Source organism: Ceratotherium simum, chromosome 11 (genome assembly GCF_057802395.1).
Source record: "Ceratotherium simum simum isolate JZ-2026a chromosome 11, ASM5780239v1, whole genome shotgun sequence".
NCBI classification, from domain to species: domain Eukaryota; kingdom Metazoa; phylum Chordata; class Mammalia; order Perissodactyla; family Rhinocerotidae; genus Ceratotherium; species Ceratotherium simum.
In genome coordinates, this window is record NC_141910.1 from 12,563,939 (window position 1) to 12,589,583 (window position 25,645).

Below are 25,645 nucleotides of genomic sequence, written 5' to 3' on the forward strand. Positions count from 1 at the left end.
AAGGAGACTCGAGGCTTAGCGAAATTGAAACATAAGCCAGCTAGTAATGAAGCCAATCTCTCCAGTCCCAAAGTCCCTGTTCTTTCCACTGCACCATCCTACCTCCCACTGTCTTAAAAAGCCATAGCTTGCTATTTTCTAGAGGTTCTAAAGATTTTTCAATGAAAATGACAGGAGGCCTCAATCCTCAGTGATAAAGAATACAGTGTTCTATTCAAGGGCTCACAGTGCAGTAACACTGCCCAGCCAGCCAGGGGTTTCACAGCCCTTCAGAAGGGCAGGGCACCCGGCCCTTAGACGACTGAGCCCCAGATGAGAGGGCAGAGGCCCAGCTGAGCCCACCCACCTCTAGTCTACCATCACACGGAGTCTGTGGTATAGCAAGATCTAGACCACAAACCTCCCATCACCCAGACCCCACGTCTTCTGCATTCAAAATCCAACCTCTTCTAAACTGTGTGATTTGATTGGCTTTGGAACCAAATGGTGGAGAAATCAAAAGCTATTTCCCAGAAGTCAGAGTCATTTCCTTCAAATCTATGACTGTGCTCTAGGCCACATCACTGAGGTCTCCTCAATCAAATGCTCAAAAGTTCTGTCGGAGATTCTCATTGGTGCTCACGGAAAGCACATGTACACTGTGCTCAAGGTCAGCTGTCAAATGTTAAGACTAAGGACAGAAATTAGCTTACATTCCAAAAGACACCGAGAATATCAACCATATTCCTTCTGTCCTAGTCCCCAGTAGATACAGCCTAATATCTTTATGACAAAATTTTAGATACAGTCCAATCCCACTAGCTTCCTCTGCTTGGGTTTTCTAATCAGAAAAAGGAATAACGAATTACAAGGGGGTCTGCCTCAGCCAAGCCTCAATGTCACAGCAGTCGGGATCTGAGAGTGACACATACCCACATCTGCAGCTGCCTTGGTTTTGTTGAGGACATAGGAGTGACTTGCAGGATTCTCGCCGATCAGGACCACGCTCAGGTGGGGCCGTTTGTTGCCTGATGCCACCCACTCTTCAACCTCCTGCCGCACTTCCTGCTTGATCTGCTGGGCAAGTTTCCTTCCAGAAATGACAACAGCTTCATTTCTGCAGAAGGCAACAGAGTCACAAAACCAAATAGCTTAAAGTTTTGTGAAAAGTAAAGATCAGACTACAAAAAAGTGTTATTAAATACCCAAAACTTCAAGTTTAGATTAAAATACATGGTGCCTAATCTAAGAGACAAAGGAAATCGGAAGGACAAGTTCAAAGTGGTAAGTCTGTGTCCAGCTCCATGTTTAGAAGGATCAAATTGATTGAAATAGTTACTATCATTGATCTGAAGCTCAGAGTGTTTAAATAACTGACGGCTAGTACTTGGCGAATCTGGGTTGCATGTCCAGCTCTGTCTGAATCCAGATTCTGGACTTCTAATGCTCTACCACCCTGCCTCCTGATCACTGACAGACAGGCCAAAAAAACCCTCTCATTGTTTTATTTGACCCCTCACCATGAGGTTAAGTAGTCTTTCCTATACGCTTACGTACCATTTGTAGTTCGTGTTTTGCCTGTGTTGTTAGCATCCAGTCATATGTTTCAAATCATTTCCCAGTTAGTCATTGGCTTTTAATTTTTATGATGCTTTAAAATATATAAATTATGTTATACAGTTAAACCAATAAACAATTGGTTTAACAGGTTAAACCTCAAGATGCCTACTGCTCCCCACAGCCCCTCTGGGGAAGACTCTCCTGGTAAGAACAAGGAAAGAGGGGGACTAGAGGAGGTTCCATCTCAGAGGTGGCAGTGCTCTACCCCGGGACCCCACTGGCCTATCCACAGCTGACAGACCAGGAGTGAGGATCTGACTCAAGGACAACAGTCTCTAGGCAGGCCAGCAGTTGGCTCTAGACCAGTAAGAGCTTCTCTCCAAACCACATTCATACACTAGAACCACAAAGGACCTCTTCATGGGAGGAGCAGAAGACAGACAGAAAAAAGCTGAGACAGAGAGAATAGCAGTCACTTGCACGGTAGACAGAGTAAGGGATAAGAAAACTGCTGCTAGGGGTGGGACAATGAGAAAACTCAGAATCTAGAAGAACCTCCAGTTCCCAAAACCATGTTCAGATCTCCAAAAGGCTCTCTCTTCCCAATAAGAACTGGTTATGCAGCTCCTCCTGGGTTCCAGTGTGGAAGATTCCTGGTTTTCTTATTTCCACACATGTCCTTACAATTAAGTTCCCATCACTTAAGGTAGGACAAGTATCTGTTCCTTTAGCAAACAGATCCCACTGAAAACAAGTCTTTCCCTTTAGGTTTCTGTCCTCAGTATCATGAGGAATGCTCCAACCTCAAGATCAATGAAACATACAATTGTTTGAAATATTGGAACAATTTCCCCTCATAGCACATATTTAATTCTCAGGGATAACATCAAGGTACTGGATATCTTGTATGGTCAGATATGATTCATTCTCAAGCCCACTGTTAATTCAAATGGAATTTTAAAGCTTTAACAGTCTTCAAGCCTCAATGCCTGCTTTTTATTTCCATTATGATTAATACCTACTTTAAACCAGATCTCAATGTCTTAGGTAGAATGTGGTAATTTTATACCCAAACCTTATATTAATCTGTATTTGCATCTTGGAAGGTATTAGGAAGACATCATAATTTTATAGCAAACCAAATATTTTCACCCAGATTTTAAGTAATGTTACTAGCATAGCAAAAAATATATAATAGCATTTCATATATACCTATGGTATATTAAGGAATTGAAAACTTGTTAATATTTACAAACCCATTTCAGAATTAGAGTTGAAAGGGACTTCATTAAAGGGCTTTGCTGTTACAAATACCTCAGCAATATTCCTGATCTACATTACATATCAGTACCAGGAATATTTGTCCCAGGGCAGAAATACATTCCTAATCATGCAACACTATAGAGTGAAAGACTACTTACAAAGGGTTTAGGTCAGTCATTTATATTGAATGAAATAACATATATAAAGTGCCAGGCACATATATTCAATAAAAATTAATTTCTTACTCTCTTTTGTTTGATTTATACACACACACACATACATATATATTCTTAATATATGATAGATATATTTGTCTATTTATATACTCATAAGGATATACATATAAATATTCAGTGAGGAGGACTTACATTGCATTCATTAAAAAGTTTCTTTTGAAAGCAATAAACTTAGAGAAAATGGTAGCAGCACATTTGGGCTAAGAATGATATACTAAAGTTAAGGACACAGGGTTCTGGGAGAACCCAGTGTTCCAAGTCCCAAAGGCAGGTTCTGGATGTTATGCCAATTTTCTTTAAAAAAAAAAAAAAACTGTCAAAGAGTAACAAGAACCCAAACAAAGCCACAATGCAATGAACATCTTTCATAATATAACTGTTTTAGCCCTCTTCTGCTTACCACAGAAAATGTGAAAAACAGTGCTATGAATGAGTTATTACTAAATTTCCCATCATCTTTTTTGCCAAAGGGCAGATAAAGTAACTGCTACCCCAAAATAAACAGAAATGTAGACTCAGCTCAGTCCCACAGGGAATCCCAAACTTATTAGCTAACATTTAGGAATTAAATGCTTTCACAGGTGTTTAGAAACACTTCCATTAAAATTATGAAACAACAGACTATAAAGAAGTCAAGAGGATTGTTCAAATAAAATTCAAAGCTAAAACTCCAAGTCTATAGCAACTTCACTTTCCCCCTAATTCAATAGCTTACAGTACTGAAATTTCCCATGAAAAATTAATATCAGGTGCATTTTACAATTCATGATCAGGTTATTTTGGAAAGAGTTCTGTCATCTACTAATTAATGGAACCAGTAATGAGTGAAGAAAGACACAAAGGGGATGAAACTAACATCTATTAAACACTAGGTATTTTCGTAAGAGTTTTACATACATTATTCTCAGTTACTTGGGTACTATTATAATAACACTGTTATACAGAAGGGGAAACTGAGGACAGTAGAAACAAGAGTCAAATGCAAACCTCTGCCTCCAAAGTCCATTTTTCCCTATTCCCCACAGTCTCCTAGACTATAGTAAGTACTATCTTTCTAACCATGAGTTTATGTTCCTGAAACCCTCACATCAACTCCCCTCCCCCCAAAAAAGGTAGACATGTGAACTCATATTTTTAAAAAGATATTGTTCTTTCACATTTACCAGCCAGCAGTGATCAAAGCAATACAAGGAAACCAAATGTAGTATTGCCTTCAGAGATGTGCAAGTCCACTTGCTCATTCTGAAAGGCAAGTGAAAGGAGGGCATTTGTTACTGGAGAGTGAGCAAGCTGGTCTGGTTCTTTAGGTAATGAATTAGAGGATCTTCATATATCTCTCTTCAATCATGAAAGCCACAGGCACATGTGGCCAGAACTCAGGAAGGGGGAAGAGAGAGGAGAACAGATAGTAGCCAGAGACGGTAAAAGCAGGTCAGGGTCAGACCAAGAAAAGCCTTGAGTGTCCCCTCCCAAGTCTTCTTTCAAGAATGCATTAATTCACATTCTCTGCTCCACTAGCACCTTAGCAGTGTCTCTAACAGCATTTTTACACTGAGTGGAAATCACACACGTGTTCTTCCCCTCGACAGGTCTGTGAGTTCCACTAAGGAAATCATCTCTGAATTCGCACAGCCTAGCACAGTGCCTGGCTAAAAGAGAAGGCTGCTATCACAAGGCTTAGGTATCTGGCAATGCCAAGTCTCTGATGAGAAACCTGGGTCATAGTGGTTTAAGTTCTGCGCACTCTGCTTCGGCAGCCTGGGTTCACAGGTTCGGATCCCCAGCACAGACCTACACCACTTGTCCGCCACGCTATGCTGGTGACCCACATACAAAACAGAGGAAGATTGGTAACAGACATTAGCTCAGGGCAAATCTTCCTCTTTTTGCTAGTTCAAGCAAAAAAAGAGGAACACTGGCAACAGATGTTAGTTCAGGGAGAATCTTCCTCAGCAAACTAAATAAATAAATAAGAAAGGAGAAACAGGGTGCACAGAGAGAAATCACAGCCCGCCCCCCGTCCCCCACCCTTCAACCTAAGCTTAAGAATGGGAATTTGAGGTCCAGAAAGATCAGGCAATACCTGTTACCTATTACCTCCCTATGGAAACGCAACTTCCCTTCTCCTCCCGGGTATTTATCACCTCAATTTACTCAGCCTGGCACTGACCGGCTCGGAGTGGGCTGCAGTTAAATCCCTGTGGCACATTTATTCTCCCGAGAGGGCAAGGGGCCGCTAGAAGAGCAGCGCAAGCCACGCCCACCTGCCGGAGGAGGGAAGCGCCGGCAAGCCGCTCCGGGATTTCATCAGATTGCACCAACGCCCTCTGCCGCTAGGGTCCCAGGAAGGACGGCTCACTGAAGGCTGCTCCTTCAGAACCCTTCCCGGCGCTCGCCAAAGCGTCTCCTCTGCTTTCCCCAAGACGGCTCTCGGCAGCCGAGAGTGCCCGACAGGCTCTGGCTGGTTACCTCCATACGCTCCCACGTAAGTCGGGGCGCCCCAGAGCCCGCTTGCGCCTTCGCTCCGCACTGTGGGCTCCGTCCCGCCGGCGGACTGGCTCCGAGACAGGGCGACGCCCCGAGCATGCGGGAGACCGGCTCCCTGCGAAAGGGGGGCTCCCGGTACCAGCCCACCCCGCCCAGCGAGCGCCCAGGTCGCAGGCTGCGGCCGCGCTCGGCTGCCACGTCGCCCCACCACACCTCTCCCGGTGGCCACCACCGCTCGGAACGGAGATGCTCAGGAAGGATGTCCCTAGGCGCCCCGCCTTCAGTTCCCCTCAGCTTTCGGCGCTGACCCAGCTCCCTAACCCGCTTACCGAACTGTCGAGAGGTGGAAGGGGCGATGGCGGAGGCGACAGCTCTGCGCGGGCCGGAGCAGCCGCTTGGCCAACGTGGACACGAACGAAGCAACAGCCATGGCCCGCGCCGGTATCCTCGCCGGGAGACAAGCGCGCGCGCGCGCGGGTCGCGCAGTTATACCGAAGCCGCGAGGCAGGCCCCGCCTCCCGCCGGCACCCATTGGTCCTTGCCCAGTAAAGCCCTGCTTGTGATTGGAGCAAGAAGAGCCAGGAGCGAGGCCCTGGAGGGCGCGGCAGCCTCAGTAGCATACTGTGATTGGCTGAGGACGGCAAGCCCTTGCCAGACGCTGCCGGTGTCACGGAAGTCCGGCCAACCCGAGCGCGAGTTTGTTCATTCATTGCTTGAACAAATATATCTGAGCGCCTACTGTGTGCTAGGGACTGACTGTAAAGAGTGGACGAAAAGGCAGAATACCCACTAATAAATGTAGAAAAATGATAGCGTTAGAAAATAACTATTTGGCAAAAATGATTTTTTTAAAAAAATTGATTCAGAATCATCAATAGATGTCAAAACTACCGGGTGAAGTTAGATGAGGAACAAAATATTTACATATAAGGTTGCCAGATCTTGCAAATAAAAATACAAGACGCCCAATTAAACTTGAATTTTAGATAAATAATTTGGGAGGAGGGTCATACTTATACTAAAAAAGTATTTGTTGTTATCTGAAATTCAAATTAAACTGGGCTTCCTATATTTTATCTGGCCACCCTATTTGCATAGTCTCAAAGTATCTCTCCCACAAAATACCTATTAACAGCAAAGGAGGAAACGGTAAATTTACAGTGGAGAAACCTGACAGTCATCCCCTTAAACAAGTGATCAAAGTTACCACCACCAATAATGGGACAACACACCCATGTGCCCCCAGATATGCATTGAGGAGGACACATCACTTCATAGCTCTTAAGTCTGAAAATTGAATGAAGTGATTTTCCATTGAGTCCCCTAAAAAATGTTACAGATTTCTCATTTACACATTGAGAGGAGAGATTACAGACCTGGAGGAACGTTAAACAGTTCAGGAAAAAGCCATATTCCTGAAACTTTTGACTGTACTAGCAGATTGTAATCTAAACACAAAGAAATATCAGACAAGCCCCAAATGAGAGACATTCTACAAGAAAAGCAGCCTGTACTTTTCAAAAATGCCAGTCATGAAAGACAGAGAATGAGGAACTGTTCTAGATTAAAGGAGTCTAGACATAACAATTTAATGCGTGATTATGAACCAAAACATTTTTTTCTTTCTTTTTCATTTTCCCTTTTTTCCCTTTATCTTTTTTGCTATAAAGGACATTATAGAACAATTGGCAAAATATTAATGAAGTCTGTAGATCAGCTAACAGTATGGTATCAATGTTTATTTCCTGATTTAGCTAATCATATTGTGGTTATGTAAAAGAATGTACTTGCTTTTAGAGATAAAAGGACATCATGTCTGCCACTTACTTTCAAATGGTTCAGAAAAGGGGCCAGCCCCGTGGCTTAGCGGTTAAGTGCGCGCGCTCCGCTGCTGGCGGCCCGGGTTCGGATCCTGGGCGCGCACCGACGCACCGCTTCTCCGGCCATGCTGGGGCCGTGTCCCACATACAGCAACTGGAAGGATGTGCAGCTATGACATACAACTATCTACTGGGGCTTTGGGGGAGAAATAATTAAATAAATAAAATCTTTAAAAAAAAAAAAAGGTTTAGAAAAAAATATATATATATATATAACATAGCATAACATAATATAAATATTAGTTCGCTAGGGCTGCCGTAACAAAATACCACAGACTGGGTGGCTTAAACAACAGAAATTTTTTTTCTCCCAGTTCTGGAGGCTGTAAGTCCAAGTTTAAGGTGCCAGCAGGTTTGCTTTCTCTTGAGCCCTCTCTCCTTGACTTGCATATGGCTGCCCTCTCGCTGTCCTCACATGGCCTTTTCTCTGTGGTAGCACACCTCTGGTGTCTCGCGCTGTGTCTTAATCTCCTCTTATAAGAACATCAGTCAGATTGGATTAGGACCCAGTCTAACCACTTCATTTTAACTTTATTACCTTTTTATTTATTTATTTTTATTTTTTATTTTTTGTGAAGAAGATCAGCCCTGAGCTAATATCCGTGCTAATCCTCCTCTTTTTGCTGAGGAAGACCGGCTCTGAGCTAACATCTATTGCCAGTCCTCCTCCTTTTTTTCTTTTCCCCCCCAAAGCCCCAGTAGATAGTTGTATGTCATAGTTGCCCATCCTTCTAGTTGCTGCATGTGGGATGCAGCCTCAGCATGGCTGGAGAAGCGGTGCGTCGGTGTGCGCCCAGGATCTGAACCCGGGCCACCAGTAGTGGAGCACGCGCACTTAACCGCTAAGCCACGGGGCCAGCCACTTTATTACCCTTTTAAAGGCTGTATTTCCAAATACAGTCACATTCTAAGGTACTACGGGTTAGGGCTTCAACATAAGAATTGGGGGGGGGGGGCACAATTCAGTCCATAACAATGTATACACATAAAGAAAAACTGAAAAAGCATATGGCAAATGTAACATATTAACAACTGGGAAATTGGGTGAAGAGTATATAAGGATTCTTTGAACTTTTCCTGCAATATTTCTGTGTATCAGAAATTATTTCAAAATTAAAAAAAAAGACCAGTAAGATTTCTGCCCTCATGGCACTTGCGGGGTAAGGCACAGTGAACAAGAGAAGAAACTAAGAAAAAGAATTCGATACTGAGAACCCTCAAGATAGCAGATGTGAAAGGTTGTATAGGTCAGAGCTTATCCCACAGGTCATATGACTGGGGATGATGACTTGCAAAGCCCATCCCCAGCAAGCCGTGGTAAGCAGGGCCTTACAGTGACTTGGACCTTGCAGCAGCGGCTGCGAAGAGGGAAAGGAACCAGATGCGCCCAGATTTTAAGATACCTAATCCTCTCAACACTGAAAATTTTGGAAATTCTCTTTTCCCAAAATGTGAACTCTCAAGAGTGAAACCATGAGAAACTATTATAATATTTTTAATAAGCTTAACAAAAGGATTTGCTTCTATGTTCCCACACTATTATGTTGAAATATCATTTGTTTAACAAAAATACTTTATGCTCCAAGTTGTAATCCAAATTCTGTGAAGTGAAGGGGCTCAGGCCCCAACTAGCCTTTTGTACCTCCTCTCTCTTTGCTCTGCCCTCCACTCAGCACATCCTGTACTTCTACCCAGTGTTTGGTCCCTCCTCTCGCTGCTCCCAAGAACCACTGCTACTCATCCCTCAAGGCTGCACCTCAGACTGCTGGACTTAAAAGCTTTGCCTGTAGGCCTCCATTTAAGTGGTCCCAAAGGTTTCACTGACACATAAGGCAGAATCAGGACCACATAAAGGCAAAACCATGTTTGTTGCTGCAACACAATACGGATAGGCAGAATGAACTGCCCTTTCCTCTGTGCTATCACAGCAGATAGGAATACTCCGATTCCAGCCCTCAGAAGAACATCTTGATATTATTTGTGCACCTGTCTATCTCCCCCAATATGATGTGGGCTTATCTAATCAAGACAATTCATATCTTATGATTCATTTCATTCATGAAAGCACAAAGCATATGACTAAGCATCTATTAAAAATCATTCTGATAAGAGCTAATCTTTACTGAACACTTACAATATGTCAGGCACTGTTTTAAGCACTTTGTGTATATTGTCCTATTTAATTCTCACAATTACCCCAGGAGGTAAGTGCTATTGTTATCTCCATCTTACAGATGGGGGAAAGGAGGCACAGGAGATTTAAGGAACCTGTCCAAGTTCACAGAGCTAGTAAGGGGAAGGGCAGGGATGCAACCCAGAGCCACTGGCTCCAGAGCCCATGCTCTAATATTTGCTACCATTTACTGAGCACTTACTCTGTGGCAGGCACTGGGTTCCAAATCATCTCCTTTAATCCCAACAACCCTGTGAGGTAGGTATTATGTTCCCCATTTGAGATGAAAGAACTGAGACTCAGAGAGACCACTTGCCTGAAGTCACTCTCCCAGCAAGATGAGGCTGGCTCCACCCCCAGACAGGCCTGACTTGAAAACCTGCACCTAGCCCTCCACTCCATGTGGGCCTGAATGTTTCACAGACACTGAAGGAAGAATCTGGACCACACACAGACAAAATCACTTAAAATTACAAAAGGATGAGAAAAAATAGTTGGGTAGGGGAGGCCACAGTGGTGAAACCCACAGAGTTGGCAGCTAAACTACAACAGTCTTCCACACCTGGAAGGAACCACAGAGCTTAAGAACTCCATCCCATTCCACCACTGGTCAAACTTCCATTATAAATGACTAACTTGAAGAAATCAAGGAACCTTTATCATCTCAGAGCACTTTCTAAGTAAGGATTATGCCGGACACTGAAGTTTCACCTCTTGTAACCTGGAGCTTATAATTAGTTTATATGCACCAGGATAGCCATTGCAGTTGTGAAAATATTGAAATATTTCTGTACCAATTGATAAAACCTGCTCTCCCAAGCGCCCTGAGTGTCTACCACACCCTAGGACTCCTTCCTAGGGAAGTTAATATTGACGCCTGGACCACGACTCTGCTTCCACACTAGACCAGCTGGGGCCACATCTATTCATTCCAGATTCCCTGAATTTCTCTCATTTCAGAACATACTAATTCCTAGCCAACATGCCTTCTATTTCAATAACACCGAAGTAGACAGCACTAAATCAAGACAGCCCAGTCTCTGGAACACCCAGCCAGAGAGCTATGCCTTTTTTCTTACTATAAAAGCAATTTATGTTCTTTGTTTAAAATACACACACACACACACACACACACACACACACACACACACAGAGGAAACTACAAAAAAGACTAAGAAGTAAAGTCAAAATGACATCCACTGCATCAACAATCAGAGACACTCAGGATTGGATAAATGGCATTGTACTTCGAATTAAGGAAATAAAGTCAAATAAGAGGCAAACTCGTACTAATAGGGTTTCTAGTTAGCGGGATAGAACACAAATCAGGTTAGCATTTGGGTGGATAAGAGACACAGGTATGCCCAGGTGCCTCTGGAGGGCTTAGTGGGGGGACCCCTGACTTATGGCAAAGTCCTCCCCTTGCCTTTAGCCTGGAATCACCTTTATGGCCAGTGGAAAGGTAGGCTTGGGGAAAGAGGCTGAGGAGTATGTTCAGCCTTTTTGGCAGGGCCTTAAGACAGACAAGGAAAAGAAGACCTTGAGGTTTATGGGCAGTCCACTCTAGCTAATAAAAAGCAAAGAATTTCATACAGAAGACTGCACAAAAGCCTTCAGTGATTTACAGGGCCCCTCTGCAAGGCTCTTTCATGAACCATTGCGGGGTGAATGGCAGCTGGTTAAGAACCCTATGGTTAGAGAACCCTGGCCTCAGAATTTCCAGGATTTAGGTTCTTCAATTCTTCTCTTTCGAACTGGGGACACCTTCTGTTTAAGGGGCTCCTCTGGATCTGGGGCGAGTCATTGTGGCACCCTGAGGAGATGCAACTTACTCTTCTTCTAATTTCAAGGAGAAGAAAGGGGACCTTACTCACTTGACAGGATAGGAAAGGGGACAGGGAGTCAGACGGTGTGGAAGAAGGGAAGTAAATTCATAGACCACGTGCCAGGAACTGTGCTAGATACTTCCCCTACATTTACTCATATACTCTTAATGTTCTTGTGAGGGCATTATATTATTATCTCTGTATTATAAAAGAAGAGACAAATTCACAAAGTTAAAGTAATTTTCCCATGGTCACCAGGATTAAACATAGGTCTGTCGTCATCCAAAACCCATGTTCTTCCACAAAACATGCCTATCACTGTTGTGTTAGGTCAGACTGAAGACAGGGCATTTGGCAGAATGTAGTGACCAGAACGTGGAACAAGGAACCCTGCCTAGGTTACAGAACACTTAAGGACATGATTCTCTCTGCAAGTGATACTCTAACAAGCCTTCCCTCCTTTTCCTTCCATCCCTCCCTCCATCCTTCCTTCCTTTTCTTCTCTCTTCTTCTTCGTCTTATTTTTCTTCTTTCTGGCCTGCTAAAGAGAACTCTCATACAATTTTTACCATTTATAAAAATTTTGAATGATTTTTTAAAGAATAGAGATGATGTTTTACCTAAGTGGTTAAAAACACATGATTCTGACAGCAGCATCAAAAACTGTTATGGAAAATATTGTCTTCCAAACTTTAGTACTTAGATGCCAATCCATCGTGGTTTTGCTTATTATCTCCTTATAATTAATTACAAATAAATTACAACTTGTATTTTATCATGAAAAAATTCTACACACTTCCTATTTGTCCTGATTTTATTACATTCAAGACTAAAGGTGGTAGTAATATCAAGGGAAATGATTTGCTGCATAACTAACAGGTAGTACTACGTGCCAGGCACTGTTCTAAATGCTTTATGCTTAAAAACTCATTTAATCCCCACAATAACCCTATATAGCAGTATACCACTATTACCCCATTTTACAGATGAAGAAACTGAGGCACTGAGAGGTTAGTAACTTTCCCAGGGTCACACAGCTAGTAAATGGAAGATCTAATTATCAAATCCATCTCCTTTCTTTTTTAAGCCTCAAGAAAAATAGTTTTTGAACTTTCAGAGACAAGGAAAGAAGCCAACAATGCAAATTTCACATTCTGAGACTAACAATAAGAGCCAACATATACTAGACACTGTTCTAAATATTATGCATGTATTATCCAATCCTCTTATCTATCCTATTATTATCCCTATTTTACAGATGAGGGAACTGAGGCACAAAGAGGTTAAATAACTTCCCTGGGAGCACAGCTAGTAAGCAGCAGAGTTAAGATAGCAAAAAAAAATAAAGCAAAAAACGTAAGAGAAAAGGCATTAAAAACTTTAGGGTCATTGGGATCTCTCTGTGGCTGAAGGAAATATGACCCAAATTTCTGTCACTATTTGTTACTCAAGAGTACATTTTCAGAGAAGGCAACTCTTCAATGAGTACAGCAGAACATGCCTGGGTGACAAAGGCTTTCACCAGTAGTACAAATATTAACGACATTAGGTGTCAGTGTTTCCTAAGGCCATGGAAACAGTCAGAAGAACGGTAATTCTTTCCCACTGAGAAGCCACACGGGCCAACAAAATATATGGGTTTCTCTCTCATATCAAATGATATTATGAAAGTAAAGCATAAACACTATAGAATGACTGTCTTTTACCACGATGCTTACACATGCTGAGACAACTGCTTAAAAATAAGGGCTAAAGACATAACGGATATTCCTTTCTTTCCTTTTAGGTCACTACTTTTCTTACCAAAAGTCTACTTCATTTTCAAAATACAGAACATGCAAACTTATAGAATTTCTTCAGCACATACAGAGCCTATTGCCAAATATTATAGTTCAATTCATGTCTTTAATCTCATTTTGAGACAGTATTAGAAATGTGTAATTAAGAAAACTACTTGGGGGCCGGCCCGGCGGCGCAAGTGGTTAAGTGTGCGCGCTCCGCTGCGGCGGACTGGGGTTCGCCGGTTTGGATCCCGGGCACGCACCGATGCACAGCTTGGCAAGCCATGCAGTGGGCGGAGTTCCATATAAAGTGAAGGAAGATGGGCACGGATAATTAGCCCAGGGCCAGTCTTCCTCAGCAAAAAAAGAGGATTGGCAGATGATAGCACAGGGCTGATCTCTTCACAAAAAAAAAAAAAACAAAAGAAAACTACTTGGTTCCCTTTTTGCACTATTACCCACAGAAGAAGGCCAGGATTCACCTTATCATAAGGTGATAACTAATGAATTATTATAGTATCAGAAAGAAGAAGGGTCTTTTCAATTAAGGGTTCCATTTAACTCTGGTTTGCATTAGTGGTGAGTATACGTTAAATCAATAATCAGTCCAAGTTCTTCATTCTGTTCTTGGATTTTGCTAAAAAGATTCAAGGGGAAAAACTTTCTTCTGGTGCAAGATTCTCTTCCAAACTCTGTCAGAGAGAAGAAAATAAGAAAGAAGACACACGTGCTTGAAATCCTTTCTGATATTACCCATTGATTCAAGCCCTGTGACGCTAACATACAATGAGATTCAAAGGAAGTTTCCACTCTTCTGGAAATTACAAGCTATATTACAATCCTTTCTTCCAGAGATGAGAGGGAAGAAAGTAAGCTCAATTCTACATATTTATTTCTGCGTTTGTTTGTTTCACATGGGTCTCCTAACCAGACTGTAAACTCCCAGAAGGCAGGGACCACATCAACGTTGTCCACCACTGTACCTCCACCTCGACGTAGAGTGCCTATCAACAGGCACGTATAAATACTTCTTGAATATCCATATAAATGAAGGATGGCTTTTATTGCTAAGATTCTTTTAGGTTTTGGGCTTATTTATATACTCTGATCCGTTGATCTGTTTGGTGATTCAAGTGCCAGCAACACATTTTTTTAAAAAAAATTAATAGACTAGTTTTTAGAGCAGTTTTAAGTTCACAGCAAAAGTGAGCAGAAAATACAGAGAGTTCCCACTTCTCTCTTCTCTCCTTCATCCCACCCAGCCCTCCCGACCATCAACATTCCATCCCACTGTGCTCCATTTGTTAGAATCAATAAACCAACACTGACACAACATTATCAATCAAAGTCCATAATTTACACTGAGTTGTACATTCTATTCGTTTTGGCTAGCCTTTAATTACATCAAACAGTGACAATGGGGAGGGAGAGTAAAAAAGAGCCTCAGCGGTAACTGAATTGGGTATATTACACCAAGACAAGTCTCATTTATGCCGCTGGGTACAAAATGCAGCAAGTGGGTCTATGGGATAAGACAATACCCAAACTATAAAAATAAGGCTTTTGGACCAGCCCCAATGGCCTAGCTAAGTTCAGCGCACTTCGCTTCCCGGTGGCCTGGGTTCGCTTCCCAGGAGTGGACCTACTCGTCTGTCAGTGGCCATGCTGTGGTGAGAGTTCACGTAAAAAGAAAAACAAAAAGAAAAACAAGAAGATGGGTAACAGATGTTAGCTCAGGGTGAATCCTCCTGAGCAAAAAATAAAAAAAAATAAGGCTGTATGTCACCGTAGGGCTTGATGATAAGGAAGAGGGCATTGGCTATGCTCTTTAGGTTGTTCCTACTACATTTAAGATTGTCTAAGGGGTTAAGATGTTGCTGAGCATGCAAGCTAAGGTTAAGTGGCTGTGCCTGTGGAAAGAAAATGGTTATAGAGGCTGGGAACCAGGGAGGCCTAGCTAAGACTTTGCCTAAATAGAACTAAACGTTGGAACTGAAAATTTTCATATGTCAATTATTTTCCTGCCACCAGAATTTGTCTTCCGACACTTCCCCCCAACTTACACCACCCACCCGAACCTGCAGTAGCTCTGGATTCCCTTGATTTCCACGGGAACGTAGAGAAAAGAGAGACCGGTCTGGCTTGCAGATATCTAGTCTATGTTCTTAGCCTCGTGTTATATACTAATGTCACGGAAGTAGGCTATCTGAGGTATGACGCTTAGGGAAAAAGACCTTCAGAAAACATTCAGTGAGCTCAAGCCATACCTCTACACTGCAACAGCCTTCACAATTTCTTCTCAGATAAGCATCCCTCGCTATCACTCAAAAAACTCAGATCACATAATAGGAAAAACAGGCCTATAAATGAAGTATGTGTCTTTGGAGGTCCCATCGAGGAGCTAGCTTCTCGTGGGCTCTTGGCGCCTTGTAGCACACACCTCCCACTCGCCGACACTAGAAAAGGCCCCAGATGGGTCCATTTAGGCACACTAAACGCTTACCTCCAAGGAAAACGACCAGATCCAAAGATTTCCTCCCCAAACAAATCATCGACAACTCAGCCCTCACTCACTGTCTCGCAGTCACAAGACTGGTCAGTGAGAACAATACCGACCAGGCGAACAAAAACAGAGGCACCCAGGCCAGGTCGGGGGGACTGCAGACATCTGCTCCTCAGGTGTGGGTGCACAGTGTAACTCACCACAGGGCCTTTTCACCGACCGCTTTCTAAGTTTCTCCACAAAACCCATCAGGTCAAGTTAGCCCATGATGCTTCAAAACGAGCAATCGTCAGGGGAACAACATGCAATCTGTCTTCCAATTTTGGATTCCTTAAAAACGCGACCAGGAAAGACACGTGGAGACAGAACCAGAGCATCTGAATCTGAAAACAATCTCCGCTCAACAAACATACCGATGCACGACGAAAACGACGTCACATGACATCAAGCAAAGGGAGAAAAAGATATTGAGGGTTATTCTCTTTCGTGTACAGAATTCACGGCAGTTGCAGGATCCCCTAGCTACGTTAATAAATACGTATTGAACTCTCTGTTCTGCTAATACAAAAGGAGGCCCACGTGTGGCAAGGTAGTTCTCAAGAAACCGAAAACTCCACAGGCACCTCTCTTTTCCTGTACCTTGCACCTTGCCTCTTCCCTACTCTCCACGAATCTCCTCTTCCTTCTCGAACTATTTTCCTCTTCACTTTGCCCGGCCTTGCGCCCGAGCACGGCCGACAGAGAATCCCAGAGGCCCGACACTCTACAGTGCCTGTTCCCGAGAGGGAGGAGGCTACAGCAACTGCCACACCGTGATACGCTTCGCTGAGAAGGAAAGGCCAAACTACCCCGCATGCCTCTCCCGTATACGAGAGCGAGATGGCAGCGGGCCTCTGTGGCCCAAGGAGCCAGAGGTAGCAAATGATGGGAAAAAGAACTGCAACCAAAGGCTGCAAGAGGAAAGGCCTGCAATCAGCTGTGTCATCTAGCTCTCTGGTATTTGCTTCGAATGGGCAGAGTCCATTTCGAGAAGCACCAGGCACTGAAAGGAAGATCCCTGCTGCTGGAGGTGGACAGGAAGTAACGTCCAGGAGGGTAAGATGCAAGATCAAGGCTGGTGCCAGAGACAACGCCTACAACGAAGAACACAAAAAAGGAGAGCAGAAGAGAGATGCAAGTCCAACCTGGCCCGGCCCGGCCCACCCCAAGGAAGGCAGGATTCAAGGAGAAGGAACTAAAAGAGAAGAGCCTTCAACCACATCATTCCCCACAAGGGGCACTCAACAAACCTCACCCTACTCTTGAACCAAGTTACACAAAGAGCTCCTGAATTCACCCTTCCTTTGCTCCTTAAAAGCAGCAGTAAGTTCACTACTTAGATCCACTCATAAGATTTCAGAACAACTGGAACAGGTCCACCTAGATGTCCCTTGCCCTCCTCTCTAAGGATATCAATTAACTGTACCTATAATAACAAATGGACAATATACATGAAAAAGTAGAAAGTGTAGAAGACAAATAACTATGAATTCATTCTATCAATGAACATCTGTAAGAAACGTTGAGATATTTCCTGCCGGAAGAGCCCGGGGCAGCCAGACGATCGCATCTGTCTCGTGGGATGGCACCTCCCCAGAGCTCAGCCATGGAGGTGCTGTTGGAGCTCTCCCACCACTCCCTCCACCCAATCCCGTCTTCTCGGGGGGAATCTGACCTCCCTATTGGCTATCTCCTACCTGCTTTGTGACATCATTCTCCCCCTAAACCTACCACCACCTGGTAGAATCTTGGGGTTTCCATGGAGTTGTCTGTAAATAAATTTGAATCCTCGCAAGTGACCAGTGTGACCAGTGGCCTTCGTACTGGACACATCGCTCTTTGGCTGCAGCCACTCAGACGCCCTCTAGTAGCATCTCTCTCATCCCCTGGATCTGCAGTTGATGCTTCCTCTTCTTCTCTGACCATGTCAGGTAAGGAAAGAAACTAGGAAATGGTTTTCATTATGTATTTTTGCCCCGATATTGACTAGCAGATTCAAAAATGGCAGAGAATAATGGGGGGGAAAGTAGTGAACTAGGAACCTGGGGACGTAACTCCCGCCTTGACTTGGACATTTGCGAGCTGTGTGACTTTGGGCAAGTCCTTGGCTCTCTCACAAACGCTGTTTTCTCCTCATCTGTCACATCAGGATATCACAGCGCTTGTCCCCTCTGCTCCCTTTCTTCTCTGATGTTGAGTCTTAAAGGGCACCCACCTAGGCATGCAATCAGAGACCTCTGGAGAGTGTTTCCGCAGCCACAGAGAGAAATCCTAGGTGATGCAGAAAACTAGCAATGTATACCGAGAGGTTTCACCTCTAATGGTCTCCTCCACTACCATTTCCACTGTGAGATGTTACATTTAGGGCTGTTCAAAAAGCAATGTTCACATGTTTTGGAGTTTTCTACCTGAACGAGCTGGAAAGAGAAAATGGGGAGAGAGCATGGAGAGTACTGGGGTATAGGGAGGCAAGTATTCAAAGGTCAGGAGGTTGAGGACTGTTGTCATCAGCACAGGCCAACAGGAAGCCAGAGGGGGAGAAACTGGAAGAAAGGGGAGGCAGAAGGACGAGGAGCTCGCAGGGAAAACGAGGGAGTTGGGCGCGGAATGTTGAAGGGAACCCACGATTTTAAATCAAAGCAGAAAGAGCACACAGTTGACGTCTGCTCAGAGCAGGGTAAAGCCCAGTTGAGCAGAGCAGACGCTTACATTCATAGACTAGGACGGAGAGTAGGGGCAGAACAGGGAATCGCCAGGAAAAGCAGCTTCTCAGAAGAGTCCCCCCTCACTTGTTCGTTTGTTTCTGCTGCCTCTCTGAACACCGATGGCACTTGTCAGTTTGGAACACGAACATTTTAGAGATGTTTTTAGACATGATGCTCCCTATCATCGAGACACTAATAAAAGTGGCTGTCCAGAGGCCGGGGCTAGGAGAATTTGCAGTTTTGATTCCATTCTCATTTTTAAACGATGTAGATGTTTTGCCTATTCAAAAGAAAATTTAAGCTTTGCTAAAAACGGATATCCCCTAACTTGAATCAGAAGCATTAATTCCTTTGTGTGACAAGCAGGTTCCAAGTCAAGGCTGCTTTTCATCCGGACGGCTGTTTTCTTCCTCACACAGAGTGCACACTGAGAAACAGCCGTCATCTGTTTCTAGACCTTAGCTACCGAAGAAGAAAAAGTCAACTCCCACATCTATCTAAAACAGTTTTGTGGAGTCCTTTGGGTTTTCCTACATTCAATAATTTTTTAATTGGATCCTAGGGATGACGGTGTTTTTAGGCTTTGGGGATGACACCTTCCTGGATGTTGAAGGTGATTCTTATCGAGGTTTGTAGGGGCAATATGAAAACCTTCATGACACCTTTTAACTACCCTCCTCTGCTTCTAGGCGGTTGAAGCACGAGAAACCTACGTTTAATTGAAACGTCTATTTCTGCTAGGCTTGGTAGCTGGTACTTGCTGGGTCACAGTCAGAGAAATAAGAATGAGCACAATAATGGAATTCCTTTACACTTAGGATGTTGCTCTCTGCTTTGTACCAGCTCTTACCGAAACAGCTCTCTACGTCTATTGTGGCTACCTACACGTTCTCATTTATAGCACTTTGCTGCCTTTTTAAGCCATTTTTTACCGTTATATCTTCTCTGTCTCTATGTGCTGCCTAGGAATTCATTCGAAATCACCTTCTACTGTGGGCTGTTGTTTTGGCAAGTAGTATTCACTACAACAGAGCCGGCAATATTCACTTTCATAATACTGCATGGATGGTACAGAACTTCATTTATTAGTAAACTTCTTAGGCTCTGATGCCTGCTACATGCCTCGGTTTTCAATCATACCTGTACATGTCTTTTTAGTCCTGTGATATACGTTTTTCACGATTTTTCTCTTTGTTTTTACAGAACTTACCATATCTTCCTCCATATTACACTTACGCAATATATCACTTTTATTCACGTATGAATTATTACCCTCATGATTATCGCTTTTCTTATTATCACTGCTCTACAGAAGAGTAAGCTGAAGTTCAGAGAGTTTAAATCACTTTTTTCTTTCAAAAAGCACTTTTGAGACACTCACTCACAGGCAGTCATTTGGAGGTAGGAACAGAAACCAGGCTTGAAGAGGGTAAGAATGACCCGTGACATCTACCACCTGGACTCAGTAAGCTGTGAACTCCAGGTAACGTGTGAACTGCACAGGCAAAATGAGACCCTCAAGGTCAAAGTGTTACGTGACAGCTGCTCTGTCTTCCAAAGGACAAAGAAAATGCCTCTAGTAGAAGTTCGACTTCTCCCGGTTTCCGGTAGTGGAATGGTCAGAGCAGAGTCCTGGCAAGGAAGTCAGGATACTCAGGCTCTGTAACCTGGTAACGATGCTAAACAAAACGGGAGAACTTGAACGATTCGATCTGACCTCTCTGAGCCTCGGTTTCCTCACTCGGACAATGAGAATCTTAGAACAGAAGCCCCAAGATGCTTCCATTGGAGCAAAGAGTACACGAGTCGGGACTAGCGCAGGCTCAAGGGAAAGACGGGCAGGGAGAAGGTGCCTTCCAGCCTAGAGAACAATGTGTGAACCGCGCCACGTGGGGCTTCTGCACATCTCTGCCCAACCCGGGAGCACAGGCAGTTACACAGAAGAGAACCAAACTGCTCCAGCACGTGCGACCGCCATAAACGGTTGGATTTGGGGTATCGCAGTGAGTATTGGTATATGAGAGGCTGTCTCATAGCAAGAACCTTAAGATAATGCTGTTCCTCTAGCATAGTGAGAGGTCATCAACCCCACTGATGTTTTCATCACCCTCTTGTTCCCTACAGAAAATTTCCAAAATCCACCTTTCCTTGGAACTCCCAACTCGCTGCAGCTCTCTCTTCCTGTGGTGAGCAATGCAGCTTCCCTAACGGGAAGTGCCTGCAGTTTCTCCAGAGTCTCTGCTCCAGCCGTCAGTTCGGCATGGCTGCTGCCATCAGCCTCGGCCACCTCTTTCCAGCCACTCATGGGGAGTGCCTACCTTTACCAACATTCTAGCACAACCATGTTGTCTGGAGTGACTGGCCAGAGCCACATCTCCACGCCAGCTGCTTCCTATCCAGGTCTCTGGCAGTGGGATATCACAGGAGGCACTGAGAAGGAGTCTTCTTCACTCGGAGACCTCACTGTGGCTCTCACGGACCAGGACACAGCTGTTTCTTCCAGGTCCATGGCAGCCCGGTATGACAGAACATCTGATGCCAATAACGTGGTCCCTCTGTATCCATCACTTTCTGCCAGGCTTGTTCAGAGACCACCACCTCAGATTCCAAATCAGGCACACAGCCTGGCGCTTCCCTACCGGGAAGGAAGCCAGGTGTATTACTATACTCCCGGCACCCTGGGGCCTCTACTGTCTGGCCAGCTCGGCCCCTGCCTGCCATCCTGTGGCTCCGTGTCCTACACAGGAGCTGGGGCCTCCGCCTCAACCAGAAATGGTGATGGTACTAAAGCAGGTTCAGCCCACAAATGTCCTACCACCAGCCTCCACCTCTGGCATCTACTACGCTGTGTCTGCTCAACCCGTCACAGAAACAAGATTTCAAGGTGAGTACAGACAGCAAGAAGGGAGAGGAATGAGGTCCACATTCCAAAACAGGGTCAACTCGGCAGGGTCAACTGGGAAGTGCTGAGTCCACAGACAGGGAGAATTGAAGTCCGGAGGCTTTCATAAGCACTACCCGCGCTCAGTACTACTCCCTATTTCAGACTCTACATAAGAACGCCCATTACTGGTGGGAAGGGGGGACACTGTAACGGCCATCTACGCTACATGCACGAGAACACCAAGAGCACACCAAGCGACACCAGAAGCCTCACTGCCCTAGCTGCTCAGTCCCCTGCACTATACCACGCTCAAATGGCCTCCCTTCCCCGACCTACGGCTGTAGTCTCCTGGGAAGGCACTGGTGATAGCGCCAGGGTACCTTTCGCTCACCGCCTTCATTTACACCAGGAGTTGAGACCTCGTCTTCCCAGATCCTGTCCAAAGCAAACAGGCTAAGAATGCGCCCTTGCTGATGTATTTCAGCAGGAAGAGCTCCATTCCCTCTCCTAGTCCATGATGTGAAGGGAAGTGTTCTTAGTCTCTCAGGAAAGCGGAGAGAATTCTCTATAGGAGAATGCTAGCATTTGTAAAATGCTTCACAGTTTGAAAATCTCTTCTACTTTTTATTTGTCCGATAACAACCCTATGCAATACAAAGAAAACCAAGGAACAATGACATCAAATGATCACCAGTAAGAAACGGGACACTCGCCTCTTAATTCCCAGCACAGGACGCTGTCCATGACCCTGAAGAAGAGCGAGTAAAAATGTGCCCTGTCCGTTGTGGGAAGGTGCATGATTGCTGCCTTGGTGTCTAGGGGGAGCATCTCCCTTACCAGGGACTGACTTCTTCCCTCCTTCCTTTGCAGCGATGGAAACCTCCCTGGGCCCGGAGACTTCCCTGGCATTGCAACCCGCAAGCCAGACATTTTGTCTACAACAAACCCCAGAATTCCCAAATCCTGCAGTAGCAGAAAGACCCAGCTACCGGAGGGGAACCCACCACCTGAGCTTGGGGACATTTCAATGAGGGCTCCAGACCAGAGTTCCAACAGTAACCTCCTGGCACTGTCTCCAGCTCCCAAGAAGTTGGAGGAGCTTACACCTAAGCTCGCAAAGCCTCCGGATGCCTGCCAGATCCCAACGGAAAACCAAGATCCTCCACTACTCCCTTCAGAAATTCCTGATACGCACTCAGCTCCTGGCCTGCACTGATCCCCTCGGCCAAGAGGACCAGCCTGCTTCTGAAAATGCTGATCTGGGAAAGAGCAGCCTGAGTCTCGAGGGCCAAGGGACACTGGAAGATGGCACTGAACCTGGCGGTGGCTTTGCAGACATCGCTACACTGGTGGGGGGTATTCACCTTCCCCAGCTCTTCAATTCCTTGGAAGACCTTGATCCATCCAAAAGCCCCCAGGTGATCCAAGCCAAAGACACCAGAGCCATCGAGTGGATCCAGGTGCAGGAAAAGTCAAGTGTCACAAAGGCTGCCTCCGATCAAGCCAGGAAGAACAAACGTAAGGCCTCTGAGCCTATCGACGGTGCTCCCAAGGCCAGAATCCAGCCCAAGGACCCAGAGTGCCTGTCAGGGGGAGAAGTGGCTATTTGCAATGCTGCAGACAGCGACAGGGCTCCCGTGGACACGGCCAGCCATTCTAACAGCAAGCCTCAGAAGGCTGCATCCGGCAGGAGCAGCAAAACTAAGAGCCGTGGGCAGGAAAGGACCAAGAGGACCAGAGGAAACAACTCCAAGCAAGCTGAAGAGAGTAAGCTGCCAGGGAACAAAGTCAAGGCAGAAGAGAAGCCAACCCTGCCCAAGAGGAAGCGGAATCAACCCGAGCTGAGCCGAGAGACCTTCCAAGGGCCTCGAACCTCCCTAGGCATGCACTTGCTGGAGTCGGTGCAGGTGTTCCATGCTCTGGGCAGGAAGACTGATAAGAAAACTGGACTCTCTTCCTCCCGGGCCCTGGCAAACTCCAGCCACCCCAAAGACCCCCAGCCCGCCCCAGCTATCAAACCACGCCTGCATACCCCACGTGAGGGCCAAGGTCCTGAGGAAACTCGAGCCAAAGCCCAGGAACCAGAGGGCAGTGTCGCACAAGAGCGCCCACCTCCATCCCAGTCCGAGCTGCCACCTCCTGGGAAGGTCAAGTTGGTACCTTTGCCTTTTCTGACCGTGGACAGGCCTCAAGCTCGACCCGTTCCTCGGAGGCCGCCCGGGTCTGGCCTCCCACCGCCCGGCTGTGGCTGACCCTGCCCGGCCTGGTTCTACCCACTCAGCTCAACCGACTGCACTCAATTCAGCCCAGCCAGCTCCTGCATCTGTGACGGGTCCTGCCAGACCAGCTCGGCCAATTTCCACCAACCCCACCCGGCCTAGCGTCCCTCAGTCTGCTGCTGCCACGCCCGCACCCCACAAAACAGCATCTTGCACTTCTCTCCAGCGGGAGCCCGCTCCCACTCCTGTGACCAAGCTCCAGGACCCGCCCAGGCCTCAACCCCACTATCTGCTCCAAGACTTTAGCACGCAACGAATTCCATGGAGAAAACCCGACATCCCAGGGCCAGTGATATCAGAGCCCATCACAGCCGAACAGAGGCCAGAGCGGGAGGCCATGAAGAGGCAGGCTCAACAAGAGCGTGAGCAGGCTGCCAAATACACCTCTTTGGGGAAAGTGCAGTATTTCATTGAGAGGGAAAGAGAAATGGAAATTGCTGACTACCACGGCTACGCAAGATAAGGCTGCTAGGACTGGTGGTGCGACTTTGGGTAGCAGTCTTTGCTCCATAGATAGATAGGTAGAGATGTCTCTATTTACTTTGATATATTTTAAAACTTAAGACATCAATACGTTAAAGTACTAGAATTGATAGATGAGTAATAAAGAAGCCTTTTGAGTTTGGAGATGCCGTCAACTGTGGTTCTTCTTTGGTGGTGGTGGGGATCCAAGGCTTCACGAGAAAAAAGAAGTGGACTTGGACGGGAGGATGAAGGAAAAGGGATACGAACTGAGGAAAGAGGCAGCAACTGGGTCCAGGGCTAGGAAGCCCAAAGGGGGGGGCCGGGTTTTCAGCAGCTGACAAAAAGCAGCAGGAGTGGGGGAAATGGCAGAAGTCAGAAGCCGGGTCTGACGTGAGGGTTAAAAGAAGAAAACCGGCATAGAGTTGAAGATGGCAGAAGATGAGTCTAGGTTGACCAGGAGAAATGTGACAAGTCTCTCAGGGAGGCTGGCCTTATGTCTCACCACCACCACATAGGTCGTTTAGAAAACAAGAGATTCCGGAGATCTCTCCAAAAGGTTTGGCTCGCCTCAGCCACGTGGGATTATGGCTGGGGCCGGTGAGTACAAATCATAGGGCAATCCACCAGAGGAAGGGCCAGGGCTCAGAGTGACCCTGGGGCCAGCTGACAACAGGGGCCTCCCCAAGGGAAGTGCTGCAACAGGAGGCCCACCCAGAACAGGGCTGGGATAGAAATCACCATTTCCTCAACACCTGCGCACCAGGCCCGCCAACGCACCACCTCACGTAACCTTTGCCACCACATGCAAGGCCAGGGTCACTGAGCCACTTCACCACTGAGGGTCAGCAGTGGGCTGAGCTCACACTGCACGCGAAGGAGCAAGGCCTCAAGCCGAGGGGCCTCTACGCCAGGGCAGTCCTCAGTACTGGCTAGCGCCTGTTGGGGACCCACCCGGCTTTCAGAGCACAGCATCCGGAGCTTACTGCTGGACGGCATCCAACTTCTGGAGGGGCCTAGATTTTATTCTTCGATGTGCATCATTATAGTTCGCCTTCTGCACAGACTACGTCGTGTTCCCCGCCACAGCTCTAACTGCCATCCGTCATCGTACACAGCTGCCCCTTATCCCCTTTCCCCCTCCTCCCGCCCTTTTCCTTCTGCTAACCACCAGTCTGTTCTGTCTCTATGTGTTTGCTTGTTTACCTTCCACATACACGAGTGAAGTCACACGGTATCTGTCTTTCTCCACCTGACTCATTCCGCTTAGCGTAATACGCCCGAGGTCCATCCCTGCTGTCGCAAATGGCAAGATTTCCTCTTTTCTACGGCTAAGTACTATATTCCCTTGTGTATATCTCCCACAACTTCTTTATCTGTTTGTCGGGCGATGGGCACTTAGGTTGTTTCCAAGTCTTGGCTGTTCTGAATAACGCTGCGATGAACACAGGGGTTCATATATCTTTTTGAATTAGCGCTTTTGTGTGCCTTGGATGAACACCCAGAAGTGGAATAGCTGGATCATACGGGGTAGTTCTATTGTTAACTTTGTGAAAAATCTTCATACGGTTTTCCACAGCGGCTGTAC

The 25,645-nt window shown here is 45.8% G+C and overlaps 1 protein-coding gene and 1 pseudogene across 5 annotated transcripts in view; one reads left to right on the forward strand and one right to left on the reverse strand.

Moving 5' to 3' along the window:
* MTHFD2 (methylenetetrahydrofolate dehydrogenase (NADP+ dependent) 2, methenyltetrahydrofolate cyclohydrolase) overlaps nucleotides 1-25,645 on the reverse strand; it is a 51,122-nt gene that overhangs the window by 15,717 nt on the left and 9,760 nt on the right. For 4 of the 5 annotated variants that reach the window (XR_015553618.1, XM_087436551.1, XM_087436552.1 and 1 more), the window contains exon 2: nucleotides 912-1,096. Coding sequence is in view for 4 of the 5 variants with exons in the window: in XM_087436551.1 (XP_087292677.1) it covers nucleotides 912-1,096 (185 nt within the window). In the remaining variant the exon portion in view is untranslated. Of the gene's footprint in view, nucleotides 1-911; nucleotides 1,097-5,854; nucleotides 6,073-25,645 lie in introns of those variants that run through there. The other variant, XM_004437146.3, reaches the window with a different exon arrangement.
* On the forward strand, nucleotides 17,513-24,255 carry LOC147915921 (uncharacterized protein C2orf78 pseudogene; annotated as a pseudogene).